This window comes from Podarcis raffonei, chromosome 2 (genome assembly GCF_027172205.1).
Source record: "Podarcis raffonei isolate rPodRaf1 chromosome 2, rPodRaf1.pri, whole genome shotgun sequence".
NCBI classification, from domain to species: domain Eukaryota; kingdom Metazoa; phylum Chordata; class Lepidosauria; order Squamata; family Lacertidae; genus Podarcis; species Podarcis raffonei.
In genome coordinates this window covers 19,161,798-19,185,547 of record NC_070603.1, presented here as the reverse complement: position 1 = coordinate 19,185,547, position 23,750 = coordinate 19,161,798, and the positions used below count along the sequence as shown (strand labels likewise).

At 44.9% G+C, this 23,750-nt stretch overlaps 1 protein-coding gene across 3 annotated transcripts in view; it reads right to left on the bottom strand.

Moving 5' to 3' along the window:
* Nucleotides 1-23,750, bottom strand: part of STXBP4 (syntaxin binding protein 4) — a 148,750-nt gene that overhangs the window by 68,961 nt on the left and 56,039 nt on the right. For 2 of the 3 annotated variants that reach the window (XM_053375139.1, XM_053375141.1), the window contains exons 12-16: nucleotides 20,964-21,029; nucleotides 18,189-18,365; nucleotides 8,976-9,092; nucleotides 7,935-7,984; nucleotides 5,069-5,202 (exon numbers count right to left, since the gene is read on the bottom strand). In XM_053375139.1, the coding sequence (XP_053231114.1) occupies nucleotides 5,069-5,202; nucleotides 7,935-7,984; nucleotides 8,976-9,092; nucleotides 18,189-18,365; nucleotides 20,964-21,029 (544 nt within the window). The remainder of the gene's footprint in view (nucleotides 1-5,068; nucleotides 5,203-7,934; nucleotides 7,985-8,975; nucleotides 9,093-18,188; nucleotides 18,366-20,963; nucleotides 21,030-23,750) is intronic. The other variant, XM_053375140.1, reaches the window with a different exon arrangement.

The window sequence follows — 23,750 nt, the reverse complement described above, 5'->3', positions numbered from 1 at the left end:
TGTATTTGGTTCGGATTAATCCTAAAGTGAAGTGAACCACTGTAGAGAGAATCAGGGTGTTCTTCAAAGCAGATTCAACGGACTTGGGCTCTTTCTGGGAGCTTCTGGACTAATTAAAAAATTATCTGTGGTGGTAGAACTATGAAAACTGGTGTCTAGATCTTGGTACATCACAGCAGGACTAAGTAACTATCACCTAGCAATCACGACTTTGCCATGTTGAAAAGGGACATAAGAATCTGGCCTAAAGTGACTAGTATACAGTGGTACCTTGGTTCTCAAACTTAATCCGTTCCGGAAGTCCGTTCCAAAACCAAAGCATTCCAAAACCAAGGCACGCTTTCCCATAGAAAGTAATGCAAAATGGATTAATCCGTTCCAGACTTTTAAAAACAACCCCTAAAACAGCAATTTAACATGAATTTTACTATCTAACGAGACCACTGATCCATAAAATGAAAGCAATAATGTACTACAGTCACACAATCAATCAATCAATCAATCAGTAGCTGAACTGTGTTCCACACAGTCATAAAAACAACAAAAAGAGCCACAAAAACAAAAACACAAAATAATTAGCAAGAACAGACAAACCTCAGTGTAACACTCAAATCGGAAGTGTAACACTCAAAATGGAGCATGTTTGGCTTCCGAAAAAGGTTTGCAAATTGGAACACTTACTTCTGGGTTTGCAGTGTTTGGGTTCCAAGTTGTTTGAGTACCAAGGCGTTTGAGAACCAAGGTACCACAGTATTAAGAAATATTCAGTTATTTTTTCTTATGGAAGTACCAGTTGGCCTGCATCTTGCTTTAACCAAGTTTTTAAAGGGATTGTATTATATAGAATTTACCTTTCTTGGCAGAATTATCAGTCTCCTGTAAACCTTTTGCTATCGCATATGTCCTTCAGCAAGTTGGGAAACTCATCCTGCTTGCATAATCGAGGTCAACTATTATTTCTCTCAGTTGACTCTAGAATATGAGTGCAATTAACTATTCTCTCCCAACTTAAAGCGAACGGATAATTACTATTATGACTTTAGTACAGATTGGTTGGGGGGGAGGAGCTAATTGAAAAGGCAAATTATACACTTCTCTCTCCAGAAATGCTGCCACTACAGCTGCCTCAAACGCTGAGCGACTCGTGAACAGCTAGAACCAAGAATGGGCCACAATTCTCAGAACAACATCTGTAACAGCTAAATTGTAGGGGAAACATTAAAGAGACATTAAAGGTAACAATAATTGATTTCATTCCATAGAAATACCTTCAACCAACATTTGCCAGTGTTCCCCAATTTTGGTTGGAAAACTCAGATTTCGGGAGGGTGGAAGGCTGGTTTTATTTTTATTTTTTTGAAGCAGGCTTTAAAAAATATTATTTTTAAACCATTGCAATCTATGCCTGCTGCCTTCCTAACTGCCAGTGAAAAATAGCATCAGCTAGCAGAAGAGCTGGACAGCAAAGGATATTCTATTTTTATGCACCTGCTTAAGTAAAATGTTTATTGTTAAGTGTACACTTCATTAAAATTGTGTGCGGCGTTGCTTTGTTTTTCAGAGAAATATTAATTCGTCATGTTTCACTTTCCCCTCCCTCTTTAGAACAGGGGTTAGCAACCTGTGGCCGTCGAGATGTTGTTAGATTCCCAGCTCCCATCAGCACAGCCAATGTTGGGAGCTGAAGTCCAAAAATATCTGGACAGACCACAACCAGGTTGTGTCCTGGTTCCCACCCAAAACACACAGACAGCCTCTTGCCTGTCACATAAGAGACCTTTGTTAAGGAAAGTAATGGCACAGGCTCGGCAATAGACACACTCACGATTCAGAAATTCAGGAGCAGGGCAAGTACAGTATTTTTCGCTCCATAAGACGCATTTTCCCCTCCTAAAAAGTAAGGGGAAATGTGTGTGCGTCTTATGGGGCGAATGAAAGCGGGAGGCTCTGCTCAGTGCTCCCTTTAAAGAGCCGTGTGGAGTGTGTGTGAGGCTCTTGGGGGCTTTTCCCCGAGGAGGGAGAAGGGCAGCCCATCAGTCCCTTCTCCCTCCTCGGGGAAAAGCCCCCAAGAGCTGCACATACGCTCCGTGCACTCTTTAAAGGGACCGCGGCTCTTGGGGGCTTTTCCCCGAAGCCAGAACAGCAAGAGGGATTGCTGCGCAGCGATCCCTCTTGCTGTTCTGGCTTCTGGGATTCAGAATATTTTTTTTCTTGTTTTTCTCCTCCAAAAATTAGGTGCCTGGTGCGTCTTATAGAGCGAAAAATACGGTAGTTCAGAACTGGGCAGAAGTAACCAAAGTGTCCCAACAAGTTTCTCCACGCCCCTGCCAAACTTTTAACAATGACATGGGGTGGCTCACTTGTGAGACTCTCTCCCCTTGCGGGAATGTTGGACTTACAAGTGTGAGCTCCATCAGGGTGGGGGCTGTCCCCATCTGCAAATGAGATGCCTGGTTCTGGGAGACATGACCATGCCCTCTAGTACAGTCATTGCTGCCAGATGTTCAGTCTCTCCCCCTCAACTGATCAAGACCCTCTCCCAGTTCTCACTGAGGTGATTGATTGATTGAATTTATATACCACCCTACACCTGGAGGTCTCAGGGCAGTTCACAGAAAAAATCACAATATATAAAATCAAAATCAAAACAATAACCCAATAGAGTCATACCTTGGGTTACTGATGCTTCAGGTTGTGTTTTTTTGGGTTACGGACCGCCGAAACCTGGAAGTACCGGAACGGGTTACTTCCAGGTTTTGGCTGTCACGTATGCGCAGAAGCGCTAAATCGCGCTTTGAGCATGTGCAGAAGTGCCGAATCGCAACCCGTGCGTGTGCAGATGCCCCGCTGCAGGTTGCGAACACTACAGGTTGTGAACGTGCATCCTGCAAGGATCACAGTCGCAACCCAAGCGTCCACTATAAAACACCCCCCCAAAAAGAGCCACATTTTAAAAGGGTATAGGATGTTGATCAGGTCAACCAAAGGCCTGGTTAAAAAGGAACCAGGTGTACAAAGGTGTATAATGAAGGTGCCAGGCGAACTTCCTTGGGGAGAGCATTCCACAAATGGGGAGCCACTGCATAGAAGGCCCCATTCTTGTGTTGCCACCCTCCTGACCTCTCAAGGAGGAGGAGGGCCTCAGAAAATGATCTCAGGGTCCAGGTAGGTTCATATGGAAAGAGGCGGTCCTTGAGGTATTGTGGTCAGGAGCTGTTATCTGATCTGCAGAAGGACTGGAGGCGAGAGCTGGTATCTCTGCTTCCCTCTCCAAAGCAGGGAAGTCAGGGTGGAGAAGAAGAAGAAGAGTTTGGATTTGATATCCCGCTTTATCACTACCCTAAGGAGTCTCAAAGCGGCTAACCATCTCCTTTCCCTTCCTCCCCCACGACAAACACTCTGTGAGGTGAGTGAGGCTGAGAGACTTCAGAGAAGTGTGACTAGCCCAAGGTCACCCAGCAGCTGCATGTGGAGGAGCAGGGACGCAAACCCGGTTCACCAGATTACGAGTCCACTGCTCTTAACCACTACACCACGCTGGCTCTCACACTGGAGAGGGCAGACCACCTTTCCTCTAACCCTGGTTCCTACCCTCCAGCCCCCTGCCCTCATTTCTTCCTATTCCTCCTCCATCTGACCCCATCAATCCAAGCCCAACCCTGACGGAGTTGTGGGACTCATGAAAGGTTGCCCACCCCTGTTTTTGAACAACAGTGTTTCTGAATATCACAGAGTTATGAGCAATGATAACCGCTTCCAGAATACTGCCGTGGCTCCTGCTATTCTTACTGCCTCTTGTGGTAAGAGCACTACTTATCCGTTAGACATTCCCATTCTCTCCCTTACCTCTTAATTTGGTCTAGCTTGTTAAACAAAGCTACGGAAGCTATGGCAACGTAGCTTAAACCGAAGCTCACGCACCTAGCAGTGAGAAGCCTACAAATAAGCTGCTTCCCACACCCAAGGGAAGACGCTGGATTTTGTTTCCTGGGAGGGGGGAAAATGTGGCTATAGAGACTTTATACACAAGCATCAACTTTTCAAATGTCTTAGTCCATACAAGAGAGGGTAGACAGAAGATTATGGAAAATGGGCACTAGTCTACAAAAGCTATGGGTTAAACCACAGAGCCACAGAGCCTAGGACTTGCCGATCAGAAGGTTGGCGGTTCAAATCCCTGCGACGGGGTGAGCTCCCGTTGCTCAGTCCCTGCTCCTGCCAACCTAGCAGTTTGAAAGCACGTCAAAGTGCAAGTAGATAAATAGGTACCGCTCCGGCGGGAAGGTAAACAGCGTTTCAGTGCGCTGCTCTGGTTCACCAGAAGCGGCTTAGTCATGCTGGCCACATGACCCGGAAGATGTACGCCAGCTCTCTCGGCCAGTAAAGCGAGATGAGTGCTGCAACCCCAGAGTCGGCCATGACTGGACCTAATGGTCAGGGGTCCCTTTACCTTTTACCAGGTGATCAATTTCAGACTGCACTGCGTATCTCAAAAACACATTTCTTTTGCCTCAATTTGCTGTTTACGTTCTCTCAAGATCACACCTCTGCTTCAAGGAAACAGAAGACAGGAAGTTTGACAATGGCCTAATAACCATACCATCCACACTTCAAGTTCCAAGGACAAGGACAACTGCAGAGATGTTCCATGTAGCTTTAGTCACTGCTAATTATGAAGCCACCATCATCTGACCAATTCAGAAAGCACTATATAATATAACATTTTCATCACAAACTGCTCTTCTCAACCTTTTGCCTTTCACTTGCTTTGCACGCGTTGAACAATACTGCTCCCTAGAATAGACACAATTACGGAACAGGGGTGTTTGCATTCCATATCAGCAGTTTTCTATTTCAATAACCGAATTCTTAATTCTGAAGCATAAATACTAGAACTACCTGAATTGCTATATTTATTTTCACCCTTTGAACATCTTACTGATTGCTATTTTCTTTTCCTTTTGACAAACCGCACACTGGATGCATGGCACAACCCACAATTAGCCAAACATTTTTCTTTAGAGAGAGAGAGAGAGAGAGAGATGGGGAAAAAACATTTAAGACTTACAGTCTGCTTCTAGAATGGCACGGACAGATTTAGTAAGTTCCTTAGCTTCTGCTGCAAGAGATGCTGGCAGAGTGCGTCCATTCCGTCCCAGGCGTGCAATGAGTGTTTTAGAGGAGAATGTGGCTTTGCTGTCACTGAAAGAGACACACACAAAATGGCCTTGTTATAGTTGCAACGCTGCAGCATTCTTGCACATGGCATTGAATGCATGCTCATTTTCAGCTATAACTATGCTGCAACGGAAGTCAAGAGAGTGAGTTAGAAGAACACACTGTTCTGAGCCTCCAACATAGCTTTTTATTTTTAACTAAGAAAGTGCTAATGGTGTGTGTGTGTGTGAAGGCCAAACCACCCAGTATGAGTACTGAAGGGCAGGCTTTACATCACTGTCATCAAGCACAGTGCTTTACTATTTTCCATGTATCAGTGAATGGCAGCAATTATATGGAAGTATGCTCCGAGTACGCTTCTGAGCACAATTCAAAGTGTTGGCCCAGAATACCTGAAGGAGAGTCTCTACCCCAGTGGTTCAGCCCAGACACTGAGGTCCACCTCCAAGGGCCTTCTGGCGGTTCCCTCACTGTGAGAAATGAGGTTACAGGGAACCAGGCAGAGGGCCTTCTCGGTAGTGGCGCCCTCCCTGTGGAACGCCCTCCCATCAGACGTCAAGGAGATAAAGAATGACACAACTTTTAGAAGATATCTGAAGGCAGCCCTGTATTGGAAAGTTTGTAATGTTTGACATTTTATTATGTTTCTATATGTGATGGAAGCCACACAGAATGTGATAGAACCCAGGCAGATCATTGGGATATAATAACAATAGCAATAATAAAGAAAGCAAAGAGACATTGATTCCTTCCGTCGGACTACACGAATACATTCTGGTCCTTTGGAATGGGCCCCTAGAAGCACTCACTCTTGGCTGAATCCCTTCCAACTGGCATTTGGAGTTGTAATGAGTTTCTACGGCCATTCGGCAGGAACCAGGGCAAACAGGAAAGGCAGCTAAATCCGATGAATCCTGGCTATTTAGAACCTTCTGGTTGGTGTTTTTTTTGGGGGGGAGAAAAAGGGCCACAGCCCAGTGGCATGCACATGGTTTGCACCCCAAGGGCCACAGGTCCATTCATTGAAAATTTATTCATTTATGTTATTCTGCGGTGCAGACGTTTGCTCCAAAAGCGGCTCACATCAATTTAAGGCGTGAGAAAGGGGGGGAGGAGGGGGCATCTTGCAATATGACTTTACAAAGACACACATGGGTTTGGAAGTTGTGAGAGATGCTAGTGGTGCAGGATGTCCTTCATCTTCCCTGGAAGGAAGACTTGCCCTCACAACCATCTTTGGACATCCCTCATTTCCTTGAAGTCCTAACATGGGAAGATCCCATGATGCCAGTTCCCCTCCAGCCTGAAGAGGTCATATTGCCTTCCTTCGGACTCCAGCTCAGAGCTCATAGCAAAAACCTGACTGCCACCATACCACCGCTCCTAAAACTATCTGGGCTCCTTTAAGAGTAGAGGATGCACTCAACAAGAGTGGGCCTAGCTGCTAAGAGGAAGCTGCAGTCCTGCTTAAGCCTCGGGCTGGTTTGATTGGTTTTTTGAGGGACAGTCAAGCAACTAGCCAAAGCAGCTTTGGGAGCTCTCCAAGGTGCTACTTGCCCTGCTGAACTTTTGGGCATGGACTTCTGCTTTGTCTCACTTTCCTTTGCTATGGTCTCAATTCTGCTAGGCTTGACTTACCGGCTGCAAAACTGGGGCTAGTGACTTGGGGTTCCTGTCATCTATGCCTAGCAGCTCCCCATCCCATTTGGGCTAGAACCTTGTCCACCAGCTGGAGAACTGCCTGGAATGGAACAAAGAATTGGACTAGATTGCCTGCAAGCATTCCTCCAACTCTTAGATTTCTATTAATACATGGTAAGTGGTCATTAATGGGGTTTTTTTATCCCAAATTGGTAGCTTTATTTGCAATTCCAACGTTCCTGAAAAGGAACAGGTGTTAGTTGGACTCAAAATTGAGAATTGGGGTCAAGTCTCTACTACAGACTCAGTTGTGTGGCTGTGGGCAAGTCACTGTTTCCCAGCCTCATTTTACTGTGGGTTAAAAAAATGCATGACTAATTGTCCTACCACACAGCATTCTTAGTATTAACACAATAAAGATGATAAAAGTCCTGCAAACTGAAAGCGCTACAAGAGGTGACTAGCAGAAATAGTAATTATAAGATTCAGAAAGTGTTTCAGTATGTATTTATATTTATATATAAATATAAATATATAAATATAAATAATAATTGAGGGGAGAGACTCCATCAGGCAAGGCCTCTTTCCACCTGCCTTGCCCCACCCTCCGACCCTAGGAGTCCTCATAAGGGAGATGTCCCTGGAGGAAGAACTGTGAGGGGAGAGACTCCATCAGGCAAAGCTTCCTTCCACCTGCCTTCCTCTACCCTCTCGTCTCTGCTTCTCAATGTGTACTGTATTGTTTTATGTACTGTGGCTTGCCATTGTTTTATTGATTATAGTTTAGATATTATTTTTTGTAACTGTTGAGTGGATTTCTGTTTAGCTTTTATATGTTGATATTATTATTTTATACTATTCTAATGATTGTTGAATGTTACTTTTTTGATGTAGGTTGCCTATTTTAAAGTTATGTGTTATTATCCCATTTTTGTATTGCATTAGATGGCTATAAGATGTACATTTTTGGTTTCTTCAGCTTGTAAACCACCTTGAGTATTGTAAGATAGAAAGACGGTATACAAATTAAAAATGATGATGATGATTTATTACGTACTTAGGATAATTTCACCAAACAAGCTGCAGTGGCACATACCAGTCTTAGGTTTTCTCACCTTAAATTGGTCAATGAAGTAGAGGTATCCAACAGCACTTCCGGCAAAACCTGTTGGCAGATAGTCAAGAAATACGGTTTCAGAAAGCTTGCTATAGCATCATCTTTTTCTCTGCTTAATAGGTTGCTAAACGTGAAACATCGAGACTTGTGTACCTTGCACTTAAGATGACCTTTGCCCTATTGGCTGAAATTCACATCTGACTTGAATTGGTAGCAAAGTTGTTGTTCATCCTAATGGTTGCTGGATTTTCAAGTTGCCTTCTTGGAGATGGGTAGCCTGATCCTACAAGGGCCTGGAAGAGTTGCTGCTGCATCAACACAAGCTAGGCAGCATTCAGCTTCTAGCTGATATTCTATGGTCTCTGCCCACATCACATTATACTTGTGGCTTGAATCTAAACCAGTGGCAAGCAGATTTCTGGCTTGTTGGATCTACTTTTCTTTTCTTTATTGCTAGAAACCCAAGGGCTTCATGTCAGAGGCAGGTGAAAAAGGCATATAATTCAATAATTTTGCTCCTCGGAGCACATCCTTCAGCTGGCTTTCAGTATCAGAGCCCCTCACACAAGAGTCCACTCATTGTATTTATTTGTTTCAACAGCCAAATTCGGGTGGGGAAAAGTCATTTGGTTCCTTTTGTTAAATAGCTGGGAGATGGAGCCACTGAAAGCGACCCGGAGATCTACCAGTAGATTTTGCTTTGAAATCTTTAATGTAATTAAGTAACTTTTAAACACACCACACTACCTATGTTTATGATCTGGCTGTCCTTCAATAACGCCCTCCTTTGCTCACCACAAAATTTCTGGCTACAGATTTACTACTTCTAAAGAGGCCCTGCCGCAGCAGTTTGTTTTAAATCTGGACTTCACAAACCACAGATGATGAATTCGTTCTAGACTTTTATTGTGTTTGGCTCCAACTGTCAGCTCTGAGGTATATAAAAAAACAACAAAACCACACACCCAACAAAAAATGAATATAAATCAGCACGCCTAGCTCCTTTCGGGAGAGGGAAGTTGCCAAAAAGCGCCTTTACCTCAACAAACTGCAGCAGCTTTTCAGTTGCCACCTCAAACATCTTCTTGGCAGTTTCGGATTTTCTCAGCTGGCAATCGAGCACTGTAATCCTCTTCCTTAAATCTTGGATGCTGTCCTGAGGAACAAGAAATTCAGGTAGGCCACCAAACCAGACGCACAGGAAGTGAGGTGTCGAGGAAAGCCCAGGAAAACACTAAGTCGGTGCCCAAGAGATGTTTTGGAGTATAATTCCCAGCTAGTATAGTTCGAAGCATGTTATAGTTCTAAACATCTGGAGGGAACCAGTTTGGCAAAGTCTACTCTACAAGAAGGAGTAGATGGGGGACTTCTTGTATCAAGATCTGGTCCAAATCGTGGGTACTGTACAAAGGGTGTGTGTGTTTTTAGATTTGTGAGGGGACAAATGGGCTTGAAGTCTTTCAGGCCGCTGGAAGAGGACATCAAAAGAGTAAATCATAATGTATTAAAGGAATGCTGAATGGTTTGGGTTGCGGACCTAGCATATAGAATAAAAGAACAAGAAGAACATATGTTTAAAGAAGATTGGAAAATGTTTATTGACTATAAGGGGGGGGGGAATTGTGTACACTTGAAAACCCTGGCAGCATTAAGATAAATTCAACAGTGTGAACAAGTTTTGATGGATGAAATAACGGAATACCGAATGATTTAGTTTATGTAAAATACACAGGGATTTATGATTTGAAAAATGGACCATGGAAAGAGAAGAAAGGAAGCCATGGATATTTTAATGTTGTTTAAATCAATATTTTGAATTGTAAAACAGAAAATCTAATGAAAATTATACACAATAAATAAATAAAAATCTGAAGTGGAAAAAAGAGAGTAAATCACGTGCCCTTAATGAGACCCAATTAACAACGCTTATTATCTCACAACTAACAAAATGCCTAAGACAGGCGGGAGGATTAGGGTTAGGCATTAAACCAAATACACGTTTATTTAAAAATAATCTTTTTAAACATTGTTTATCCTCCAGGGGTGGGGTGGGGGAATGAATGGGAAACACAGCCTAGCAGGCATCGCAGAACTACAGCTCCCATCAACCCCAGCCAGCATGGTCAATAGTCAGGGATTTTGGGAGTTGGAGTGCAACAACCTATGAACCAGTTAGTCACCCCGATGTAGTCCATATTGCAAACGTTATAAATTTCCACACCTTTGGCTGCAGCTGGTGGGGAAAAGGAAAAGGCAGATAATGGCACATTAAGGATGTGAAGAAATGGATATCACGGTACTGCTTTCGGTGGCATGCAGCAGTAACGTGTGTCGTTTCTCCCTGAAATTATGTATTACATGACAATACAGCAGCTGCATTTCCACTTTATATAATTTCCACTTCTTCCTCTTAAAAAAAAAGCCACAGGGCACACAACAAAGGGATGTAAGAAATCATGGTTTGATGGATGTAATAATGGAGGTGCAGTTTTCTGCTCCTCTGAACAGAAGCAGAAAGATATATGTTTTTTACAAATAAATTTTACCTTTATTCCACGCATTATGTCAAATCTTTTATCAATGAAGCCACACACAGGGAAATTACTGTGACTTCAGAGAAAGTCAGCACAATGCAGAGGTGATTAAAGGTGACTCATTCTCCCCAAACCTGCGCTATTTTAGCCACAGAGACTCTTTGCAGATGTGGAGTGAATATTTTTGAATTAATATTGATCACCTCCATCTTGCCTTCTGCACCCAGTGTATCAGAGGTGCATACACTATACAGCAAGACAAGCTAGTTCACAAATCACATACCCCCTGTGAAACCTTCTCAGGAGAAAGTAAGGCCATCCTTGGGCACATATGGCAGCGCTAGTTTGTGTGAACACAGCATCTAGGAGCCCTTTCCCTCTCTTCCCACCCTTCAGCCCCACCTTTGAAGGTGACTTGGAAACTTCCAACCCATCCAGAATGCGGCAGCTAGAACGGTGACTGGTAGCAGCCACTGGGACCATATAACACCGGTCCTGGAAAACCCTGAAGGACCAGGTACGCAGCCTGGGAGTCATTTTGGACTCCCAGCTGTCCATGGAGGCGCAGGTCAATTCTGTGTCCAGGGCAGATGTCTACCAGCTCCATCTGGTATGCAGGCTGAGACCCTATCTGCCCGCAGACTGTCTCGCCAGAGTGGTGCATGCTCTGGTTATCTCCCGCTTGGACTACTGCAATGCGCTCAACGTGGGGCTACCTTTGAAGGTCACCCAGAAACTACAACTAATCCAGAATGCAGCAGCTAGACTGGTGACTGGGAGTGGCCGCCGAGAACACATAAGACCGGTTCTGAAAGACCAGTACGTTTCCTAGCACAATTCAAAGTGTTGCTGTTGACCTTTAAAGCCCTAAATGGCCTCAGCTCAGTATACCTGAAGGAGAGTCTCCACTTTCATTGTCCAGCCTGGACACTGAGCTCCAGCTCCAAGGGCCTTCTACAGGGAACCTGGCAGGGGGCCTTCTCAGTAGTGGCACCCACCCTGTGGAACACCTTCCCATGAGATGTCAAGGAGATAAAGAACTACACACCTTTTAGAAGGCATCTGAAGGCAGTCTTATTCAGGGAAGTTTTTAATGGTTGATGTTTTATTATGTTTTAAATATTTTCTTGGGAGCTGCCTAGAGTGGCTGGGGCAACCCAGTCAGATGGGCAGCATATAAATAATAAGGTTGTAGTTGTTTTTGTTCATTCAAATAGGGCTCCTCAGAATTACAAACATGTGAACTGCTTTGCCACTGTAATGGACAAAGTTTGCTTTTCCTCGGAATGGTCCATTACATTCACTAACTTCTACAGACAGGGCCTGAGTAGAGATATAAACTGTCCCAAGATGCTGTTCCCACCCACTGGCATTGATTTACAGCTGTTTTACTTTGTCCCATAGTAAAACAGCTCCCACAGATTTCTGAGGGGGAAGTTAATAAGGCAGTCTTAATGATGGGACAGGGGACACGGGTGGCGCTGTGGTGTAAACCACTGAGCTTCTTGGGCTTGCCAATCAGAAGGTCGGCGGTTCGAATCCCCGCGACAGGGTGAGCTCCCGTTGCTTAGTCCCTGCTCCTGCCAACCCAGCAGTTCAAAAGCACGTCAAGTGCAAGTAGATAAATAGGTACCGCTCCGGCGGGAAGGTAAATGGCGTTTCCGTGCGCTGCTCTGGTTTGCCAGAAGCGGCTTAGTCATGCTGGCCACATGACCCGGAAGCTGTCTGCGGACTAATGCTGGCTCCCTCGGCCTATAGAGCGAGATGAGCGCCACAACCCCAGAGTTGTCCGTGACTGGACCTAATGGTCAGGGGTACCTTTACCTTTAATAATGGGACAAATGGAAATTAAAGTCGTACCTTGGTTTTTGAACAGCTTAGTTCTTGAGCTGTTTTGGCTCCTGAAAGCTGCAAATCCGGAAGTGACTGTTCTGGTTTGTGAACTACTTTTGGAAGCTGAACATCCGACGGGGCTTCTGTGGCTTCTGATTGGCTGCAGGAGCTTTAAGAAGAAGCTGTGCTATGGTTTCCGAACATTTAGGAAGTCGAATGGACTTCTGAAACGGATTCCATTTGACTTCCAACGTATGACTATACTAACACGATGCAATCCCTGAAGTCAATTGCAAAGGTTTTCAAACTGTTTCAATGAGGCAAAGGGTGCTTATTTTGAGGAACTGTGAGTTTCAAAACTGAGGGACTGGAGAAGACAGGATGCAACCCTCCACTCCTGTCATCAAGATGCAGATATTATTATTTATTTATTTACGGCTATTAGCCCATAAAATATGTACAAACATAAAAACACAGAGACATAAAAACCGATATATCTGACAACAGAAGGTGAACACCACGATGCAAGGGTGGGTCATTGAGCAGAGCCAAATGACAGCTTGGGGCCAGGAGAGCTCCAAGGGACTGATCACAGAAAAAGGAAAACTGAAGACGAAATCCGACATGCACTCTCATCATAACAGTCCGATTAGTTTTGATGTTGTTGTTTTTTGGTGGTTTTTGAGTGTGAGATAACCGCATTCAGGAATCTCACCACCTGCAGAGTTACAGAAGGATCTGTATCCTGCAAAAGCAGTGCGGCGTGTGACTCAACAGGCCTGCCAACCAAGCGCAGTAAAGCAGGACCCAGGAATTTAGTCCTGGCTATGCTATGTAGGGGACAGTTGAACATTATATGTGAAAGAGATTCAACAGTTTCCCCGTCACACACGCATAGCGGAGACCCCAAACCCTTGGAAAATCTGTGGCTCAGCAGGTTCGATGGAAGGACATTGAACCTTGCACGAATAAATGCAAGTCGGTGTGGTACTGATGAAAGAGATGACATGTATGATGGAAGGCCAAGTGGTGGGGTTATTCTGTGATACCTGGGGGCAAGATGCAGATATAGAAAAGTGTGATCGATGGATTAGCATGCTCTGAGGGCGTGCAATGCAGCCACGTTGCCAAGCTGGTCAGGGACTCATCAAGACCACTCAGACACCCCAAGACTTCTGCCTTGAGCTCCACAGTGAATGCAAGTCAGAATGTAAGCGTTTGAAATAATAAATGCATGTGTGTCAAGATGGAATGCATTATCAACCATGGCAACTACTGTATCTCCTATGGTATGGTCCTCTCCTGCACTGCAAATGAAAAATAAAAAATCCAGTGGAAGCACATCACTTAAACAGAGGTAGACTAAGAGACACTTTAAAAAGCCCCATTGTTCAATATAAATTACTTCTTCACTGAAAACCAGGAAACATGAATGCACATACAACCCATAGTTTTCTTTGGCAGATCTATGGCTGTTCTCAACATCATGAAGTCTGTTTGATTAGAAAGCTTCCTTTCTTCGAAAGGGAAATTCTAAGCTGAATTAGTGGTGTGTTTATAAAACAGGCAATCATCTACTGCTGCTTTTCTTAACATAGGTTATTTCTCTCTGCCCTTTGTCTTAACGTACCCATTACCTTAAGGAGAGAGAAAAAGTGGTATTAATTTAATGCAAACTCACGGTTGCTTCAATTAAACGGAGGGTCAGTTTGAAAGTTATACTTTTATGGAGACAACACATAGAGGCGTCTTCTGTACCTTGTACTGCTGTGGTCACTGGCACCAATGCTTTTCAGGAACTGGTTGGGTTAAGACGTTAGAAAATCCAAATGCAAGGCCTTTATAACAATGGCTTGAGCTTATACCAGCTGGCATCCTTCTACATCATCTGGCGGGGCCAGATGCAAAAGTGAGTGGATTGCAGGATGCAACTCTTACTTTCTACGGAGGTGTGGAATCTTAAGTGTGGAAGATTCTCCTACTAGAAAAACAATTTCCCCTTTCCTTACCGGTGAAATTATGGCAAACCTTTCATTAAGGTAAAGGGAAAGGGACCCCTGACCATTAGGTCCAGTCGTGGCCGACTCTGGGGTTGCGGCGCTCATCTTGCTTTATTGGCCAAGGGAGCCAGCGTACAGCTTCCGGGTCATGTGGCCAGCATGACTAAGCCGCTTCTGGCGAACCACAGCAGCGCACGGAAACGCCGTTTACCTTCCCGCCGGAGCAGTACCTATTTATCTACTTGCACTCTGACATGCTTTCAAACTGCTAGGTTGGCAGGAGCAGGGACCAAGCAACGGGAGCTCACCCCGGCGCGGGGATTCAAACCGCTGACCTTCTGATCTGCAAGTCCTGGACTCTGTGGTTTAACCCACGGCGCCACCCGCGTCCCTAAACCTTTCATTAGACCTTGATTAAAAATTGACACAGCTACCCAGAGAGAGGTTTAAAACTGCCTTGGTGTGAATTCAAACTCTGGGCTAAGAGATGGCCAGCGGCGGAGGAAACCGCTCAGGCGCCTGGGACGGCGCGTGCTGTGGGGCCTCCAGAGTCTGTCCGCCTCTTCCCACTCAGCCACCCTACAGCTGGGGGGGGGGGAAGGCAGTGGGCAGACCGTTTTGGCAGCATGGAGCCTGTGCGCACCCCTACCACCGCGTCTCTCCCAAGAGAGGCGCATGGCTCGGGTGCGCTGCAGGCCCCGCAGTGAGTGCCACCTGGCATTTTGTCACCCCCCTCAGGGGTGACACCCAGGGTGGACCACACCCACAGCACCCCCATTCCTCTGCCCCTTGGAGATGACCACCCATGTACTTAAAAGGAGCAGATTTGCAAAACACAAGAGCAATTCAGATTTTCTCTTTGAAACAAGATTTGGGCTAACTGTTCACTCAGATCTGACTTTGTGTGTTTTTTTGTTGCTTAGAGCAAAAAGCAACTTTTCTAAATAAGCACATTTACTAGGCAGGAAGACCTGAGTCTCAAAGAGCCCAAACATGCACTGAGCTGGCCTTGTAACTGAGCAGAAATTAGATTCCTTTTTCTGTGGCCAATTTTTCAGAAAGTGGTTCCCTTCAGTACTCTGCATGCCGAAAACAAATAAGTCCATGAGTCAAAGAGGAAGTCAAGGTAATCATGTTGCATGGGCAGTTTGCGAAGAGGATGGGGTTCACTAAATAATCTGGCCCAGCTGTGGGTTGTATCAGTCTGGATAGCAAAAAAAAGTCAATTTGATGGGCGTCTTTAAAAAAAGTAAAATGGGTATTATATCATTTCTGGGAAATGCTCAGATCGAGCTTTGGTAAATGATCTAGAGAAAAGTATCTTCCAGCTGAGATATAGTTGTCAAACCAGAGTTTTATGTAATGAGATGCCTTTATACATCTCATGGACATTGAATTCTGCTGTTGTCTTTTTCTCCTGCACAGGATTGTGGTGAATGTTGGGAATAATTCATTTGCCTCCACCGTAAGCTGAATATTGCATAGAACCACAAACCTTGCAAATTTCAGCTGAGTGCTGGGAAACAAAACTGGCACTTCAGCTCCATACAGTCACAGTTTAAAATGGGCATTAAAAAAAAACTTGAAAATTTTGCAGAGCAAAAGGCTTGATTCCTGGACTGCTTACCATAAAGAAGACACAGATCAACGTGCTCTGCTAAGTCATATGCATCCATGTAACAAGCCGTGCTTAAGAACTTGCTCGTGTGCATGGAAATGCAGCTTTCGACATGCCACACAATGTGTAAGGTGTATTTCGGGTCAGCCTGCAAAAGTCATGACTGGTTCTGCCTTGTCTCCGAGAAGACTGCATTTCGTGCATTGGTACGTGCATAGTTATCCCGTGATGGCTATAGCATTTAGTGAAAAGTATGAGGACATGCCTGTTCTCTTTGTCCATGGAGTTTTCTTGGCAGGGATACTGGAGTGGCTTGCCGGCTCCTACTCCAGGTGGATTACGTTTGGTCAAAACTCTCCACTATGACCTGTTCGTCTTGGGTGCCCTGCTTGGCATTGTTCATAGCTTCTCTGAGTTATTCAAGCCCCTTCACCACAGCAAGGCAGTGATCCATGAAGGGGCCAGTAGTGATGTATGGAAGTGAGAGCTGGACCATAAAGAAGGCTGATTGCCGAAGAATTGATGCTTTTGAATTATGGTGCTGGAGGAGACTCTTGAGAGTCCCATGGACTGCAAGATCAAACCTCTCCATTCTTAAGGAAATCAGCCCTGAGTGCTCACTGCAAGGACAGATCGTGAAGCTGAGGCTCCAATACTTTGGCCACCTCATGAGAAGAGAAGACTCCCTGGAAAAGACCCTGATGTTGGGAAAGATGGAGGGCACAAGGAGAAGGGGACGACAGAGGACGAGATGGTTGGACAGTGTTCTCGAAGCTACCAGCATGAGTTTGACCAAACTGCAGGAGGCAGTGGAAGACAAGAGTGCCTGGCGTGCTCTGGTCCATGGGGTCACGAAGAGTCGGACATGACTAAACGACTAAACAACAACAACATGAGGACATGTGTCCTTCCAGATATTGCTGGACTCCCATCAGTTCCAGCAACCCTGGTCAGGGCATCCTAGTCCAGCAACACCGGGAGAACCACAGATTCCTCATCTAGTGGGCATTTACATGTGTGAACACGCCAGAACTTCTGCATCATCTCAATTGTGGCATTTCCTTGCGGAGCCTGTTCTGGCCATAGCAGAGGGCCCGTGACCCTGGTTCTTTATTCAGAATGATTTACTGCAAGGGAAAGCGGGCATATTTGTGGTACCTGCTCACGCTTTGAAAGCTGGCAGCTAAAGGCTACTGGGTTCAAAATATAGGACATACAAGGTATCCGTATCTTTCAGAGTTATACAAATGGGAATTGATAGTTATGTGTCTTCCAGCTATGAGCAGGTCTTTCAGGATAAGGAAAGACCACTGGATACAGCAAATCTATTATTACGAACCTGCATCTACACTAACCTAAATGAAAAGGCGGAAAAGAATGCTGGTTCCATAGTTGAAGGTGCCTAGAAACTTTAGAGCACAATTCTTGTATATGTCTTACTGAGTTCATTCAGGCTCAGTGGTGCTGCCTTGTATTAACTTGCGCTTCCCTTGCTGGGCTCTGTTGAAAACAGTTTCTCCATGAGAACCAAGAAGTGACCTCTCCAAACAACGAAATGACTATTCTTTTCTTATTTCTGCAGCCAGGATCTCCTGGGTGACACAGACACTGTTTGGCAATTTAACACGCGTGCGTACTCTGTTTCCCTCCCGCCCATCCCTTCTGCACAGCCCTGGCAACCCACGCTACACCACTGTTCAGGCTCACTCCATTAAGTGGCTATGGGATTGCAGCCTTGGTTTTCCATGTCTTGGAACACGCTCTTAAACTGAAATATTGTTCTATATTTATTATTCTGTATTTATTTATACCCCACCTTTTCCCCTGACAGACACTCAAGGTGTCTTACAGATAAAAACGGCTAAGAACCAATTATAAAACCAATAAACACTGATAGAATAACTTAACTCTTAAACTATAATGCTTTTATGGAACATATTAGTTAATAGGGAAACAAATGTGAAATCCCAGCAAGTTGTGGGCTCCACAATAATTAACCTTGAGCTGCGTCACATTGGCCAGCGACCACCCAAGCAAGGTTGTGGCTCAAGTTTTCCCCGACTAAAAAGAGTTCTCCGAAGAAAAGCGAGTTCATAGCTTTTGTTTCGCCCTCCCTCTGCTGCCTCCACAACACAATCTATTGAATAATACAAGACAAACAGTGACCTACTTTAGGAGAACAAAAGGAAGGAAAATGAAAGACGGGATACATGACAACAGCGAGAAAAAACCATGGCAACTCTCCGAGCTGCTCCCGAGGTGCTTACTTTATTTTGACCACAATGATCGCTGAGCTGAGCCCTCAGATCAGCAATTTCGACCTCAAGCAGGTGGATTACTTCCTCGTAGTCCAATTCCATGCCGCTAGCTTGCTTTTGCGCAGCTTCTGCAAGATGGATTCTGCTACGCAGGCCTCTCGCCTCCTCCACTGATGCCTTGGCTTCCTGTAGGGGGAAAACCCCCAAATATTAAAAAAAACACACACCAACTTTATGGGGTGGGGGCAATGAAGCAAAACTGTTTCTGAAGATGCAATTAAAAACGAATCTCTACAGAGAGCCAGTGTGGTGTAGTGGTTAAGAGCGGTGGACTCATAATCTGGTGAACCGGGTTCGCGTCTCCGCTTCTCCACATGCAGCTGCTGGGTGACCTTGGGCTAGTCACACTTCTCTGAAGTCTCTCAGCCTCACTCACCTCACAGAGTGTTTGTTGTGGGGGAGGAAGGGAAAGGAGAATGTTAGCCGCTTTGAGACTCCTTCGGGTAGTGATAAAGCGGGATATCAAATCCAAACTCTTCTTCTTCTTTAATAAATAGAAGGGTTTGGGATTTTTTTAGCCAACATCTCCTGTTGTTAGACTCCGGCTCCCATCAGCCCCAGTCTGCGTGGCCAGGGATACAGGGAGCTGTAGTTCAGCAGTGTTGGCCACCCATGATCTAATCAGCCTTGAAAAGCAGCTGGCAAGTCCCTTACGCACGACATATTGCAATGCTGAAAACTGCATTGGCGGAAAGCGTGCCATGGGCTCACCCTTTGAAAACATGCGTGGGCAGAAACATGAATCAGCTAGATGCTGGCACATCTAGCCATGCTTTTGTTACGCCCTTTGGCTCCAACCTTGCTCCCCGGCCACTTGCCTGGTGAAAAAAAAGGGGGGGAAGGCCTGCCTGAGAGTTTCAGAAACATTCCTGTTTACACCTGGCATGACTGCACAACGCTCCAGGAATTCTCAGCAAGAACCTACAGGCTTGACCCAAAAATATCACACGCAAGCCCCACTTGTGGTATTTATTGAAAATCAGGAGTAACAGCAACATGTGAATTCGGAACTGAGGATTTTTCAGGATCTTGTTTCAAGGAAAAACCTAAAGTTGGGGTTTTTTTAAAGATCTCATAAACAGAATTGGACTTGTAAAAGGGTAAAAGAGTATTGGGAAATGATCCATAATGAATGGGAAAAAATGTTTTAAAGTACCTTTCCAAAAAACCTTGAGTCCTTTCTGTTGGGGATAATTCAGAAGGATATTCCCAGGTGTCAAAAAACGTTATTTATGTATGCCACTACTGCGGCCCGTGTTTCGTTAGCCCCCAAATGGAAAATGAGCGAGGTCCCAATATAAGCTGATGGAATATGCACAGCTTGCAGACTTAACATAGAATAAGAGAACAAGAAGCACATATGTTTAAAGAAGATTGGAAAACGTTTATTGAATATATGGGAAATAACTGCACAGCTGAAAACGCTGGCAGCATTAAGATAACGTCAACAATGTAAATAAGTTTTGATGGTTGTAATAATGGAATACTAAATGGTTTAGTTTTTGTAAAATATGCAGGGATTTATGGTAAGGGAAATGAACCATGGAAAGAGAAGAAGGGAAGTCACTGATATCTTAAGGATGTATAAAGGAGTACATTAAATTGTAAAACAGAAAAAATTAATTAAAAATTATATAGATATAATCAGGAGGAGCAGCAACATGTGAATTTGCAACTGAGGATTTTTCAGGATCTTGTTTCAAGGGCAATTTAAAAAAAATTATTTTTTTTGAAGATCTCATAAAGAGAATAAACCAACAGAGGATTGCTGGTTTAGCATGGCAGTATAGGTAAAGTTAAAGTTAAAGGGACCCCTGACCATTAGGTCCAGTTGTGGCCGACTCTGGGGTTGTGGCGCTCATCTTGCTTTATTGGCCGAGGGAGCCAGCGTACAGCTTCCGGGTCACGTGGCCAGCATGACTAAGCCGCTTCTGGTGAACCAGAGGCAGAGCACGGAAACGCCGTTTACCTTCCCGCCAGAGCGGTACCTATTTATCTACTTGCACTTTGATGTGCTTTCGAACTGCTAGATTGGCAGGAGCAGGGACCGAGCAATGGGAGCTCACCCCGTCATGGGGATTCGAACCGCCGACCTTCTGATCAGCAAGCCCTAGGCTCTGTGGTTTACCCGTGTCCCGGCAGTGTAGATACCATAGCATAATAGGAGGTAAGCAGCACGACAGCTCAGAGTTAAGAAGACATGGACGGTGGGTGGGGGGTAACAGGGTTTCCAGATTCAGAAAAGGAAGACAAAGCTTAGACCTCTCATAGTAGGATGAATGGGAGGGTCACATGCTGCTATTGAAAAGTATAGGGACTATCCCCTCCCCTGCATTTCGATATCCCAAAGAAAAGCAAGTGGAAAGATGTTGATGCATGGTGAAAAACTTGCAAATTGAAATCAAAATACAGTGGCACCTTGGGTTAAGTACTTAATTCGTTCCGGAGGTCCATTCTTAACCTGAAACTGTTCTTAACCTGAAGCACCACTTTAGCTAATGGGGCCTCCCGCTGCTGCTGTGCCGCTGGAGCACGATTTCTGTTCTCATCCTGAAGCAAAGGAGCCACAGCTCTCTGTAGCAGCTGGGGAAGCACTGAACTGAGAACCGCAAGGATGAAAAGTGCTAAATCACAGTTGCCACTGTCACATCGCTGGTGCCCCCCCCCCGGGAAGAAAAAGGAATATTCTGCAACAACCCTGACTTGACGGAGGGTTTCACTTACTTGTTTGGCAGTTTGCAGCTCTTCGGCCAGCTGTTTTCTCCTATGTTCGGACTCGGCCAACTCTTCCTGTCAATGCAAAAGAGAGAAGCGTTAGTTAAGCAGTAAGAATTCCAAAGCTCTTTGAATGAAGGAAATCCGAATGTCATCATGAGCGTCACTTGTTGCTACAGTGAACTCCACAAGCAGCTGCCAGCCAACGATTTGAGTTGGACAGGCATTCCCTTATAGAATTCATTCACAGAGTTCAATATGGTGTGCAGGCTCATTTTATACAAGCATATCCTCTGTGTCGCCTCTTCTTTCTCAATAAACTGGATGCCCTTTTCTCTCTCTCCATCGGTTTATAGGTAAGTGATCTTGTAGGATCTCACAGAGTTCCTTGGCAATCTCTCTTTGAAACATTTCCTTATCTTAGCCACCCTGAACACCTTTTTTTGCCATTATTTCTGGCTGTGCGATTTGGTTGATATTCGAAGAACGTACAAAACACTCCCCAAAAAAGACATCGTATACTGGCAGATTCTGCAGCCGCCCCTCCCTAAAACAGCTCTCTATTTAACCCTCTTACGTTTTAACCCAAAACTGCTCAAGTGTTTTACTTTTAAGGAAAAACAGCATTTCTCTCTATATTTCTATCTCATTTGAAGTATCAGAAATAAAGAACTTCTACTGGTCTGTCTCTTAAGGGGACCAATGAGGACCTTTTAGAAAACAGATTTGCTCCATTGTTGTCCCAGACTGCTGACCTCATACTACTAGAGCATATTTGAGCCAAATCTCTGAAGTTCTTACTGAGTTTTTGCCAGTTTTATTGCAGAGTCAGAACACCCAGGAGGGAGGGCAAGGCAATCTCTACCACTGCTTCCAAGATAACAGAGTGGGGGTTATCATTTTGCTGTTTTGATTATTTACTTGTTATTAAAGGTAAAGGACCCCTGACCATTAGGTCTAGTCGTGACCAACTCTGGGGTTGTGGCGCTCATCTCGCTTTATTGGCCGAGGGAGCCAGCGTACAGCTTCCGGGTCATGCGGCCAGCATGACTAAGCTGCTTCTGACGAACCAGAGCAGCACACAGAAACGCCGTTTACCTTCCCACCAGAGTGGTACCTATTTATCTACTTGCACTTTGACGTGCTTTCGAACTGCTAGGTGGGCAGGAGCTGGGACCGAGCAAAGGGAGCTCACCCCGTCGCGGGGATTCGAACCACCTACCTTCTGATCGGCAAGTCCTGGGCTCTGTGGTTTAACCCACAGCACCACCCACGTCCCTACAAAACACTCTGTGAGGTGAGTGGGGCTGAGAGACTTCAGAGAAGCGTGACTAGCCCAAGGTCACCCAGCAGCTGCATGTGGAGGAGCAGAGACGCGAACCCGGTTCACCAGATTACGAGTCTACCTCTCTTAACCACTACACCACACTGGCTCTCTTACTTGTTATTACCCTGTATTTAATTATGTGAACTGCCCTGAGATCTTTTGATGAAAGGTGGTATATAAAACTAATAAATAAAATACTAATAATAAGAGAGTGGCCTTTCAGAATGAAGGCATTGGCCAGCTATGATCTAGAATAATAGAATCAAAGAATTGTAGCACTGGAAAGGACCCTAAGGGTCATCTATAGTCCAACCCCCTGAGATACAGGAACCTCAGCTAAAGCATCCATGACAGATGGCCATCCAATCTCTGCTTAAAAACCTCCAAGGAAGAAGAGTCCGCAACCTCCTGAGGGAGACCATTCCACTGCCCAACGGCTCTTACTGTCAGAAGGTTTTTCCTGTATGTTTAGTCAGAATCTCCTTTCTTGTAACTTAAAGCCATTGGTTCGAGTCCTACCCACAGGAGCAGGAGAAAGCAAGGTTGTTCCCTCTTCCATGTGAGTGACAGCCCTTGAGATATCTGAAGGTGGCTATCGTATCTCATGTACAGTATGAAGTCTTATTCGCTAACGTGGTGTTTGCCTCCTAGGATGGGTTATAAGGAAAGGGTTAAAATAGGTGTGATGTGATTGGCCAGTGAGAATGCAAGGGGGGGGAAAATAAAAGTTAGAGTGGGAGGTTTTGAAAGTCAGTTGAGGTTTGGGAGTTGAGAGTTGAGGTTTGGGAGTTGAGGGTTGAGGTCTGGGAGTTGAAGAAGGAAGAGGGAGGTTTAGGTGTGGGTTGGTCGAGTTGTATTGTGAGAGAGTGAGAGGAATTGTTAGGTGGAGTCAGATAGATAGTTGGGAATAATCAGTTTGAAGTTGTTAGGAACTAAGATTAAGAAACTGTCAAGAAAAATTAACTGTAACCATAAGCTTGTTGCTGCATTTAAAAATAAACTTGATTATTTGTTTATGTTAACAACTGACTGGACTCCGTGTGTCCCCGTCAGATACGGGGTGGTGGCAGTGGAAAAAGCAATCGCAGTGGCGGCACAGGGTCAATAGACCGTCAAACGTCTGGGGGCCCTGTGTGTGATCGCCACAGCTTCCTCAATGGAAGACCGTAAGAGCCTGTTGGATCAGGCCACAGGCATCTAGTGGACCACTGTGAGAACAGGATGCTGGCCTGTAGGAAACTGGCATATATATATATATATGTGTGAACAGGATCCTCCAGCCTGAGGGAACATTCTTTCATATGTGGTGGACTTGTAAAAGGGTAAAAGAGTATTGGGAAATGATCGATAATGAATTGAAATAAATGTTTAAAAGTACTCCCCCCAAAACAACAACAACAACAACAACAACAACAACAACAACAACAACAACAACAACAAAAAACAGAGTCCTTTCTGTCAGGGATAAT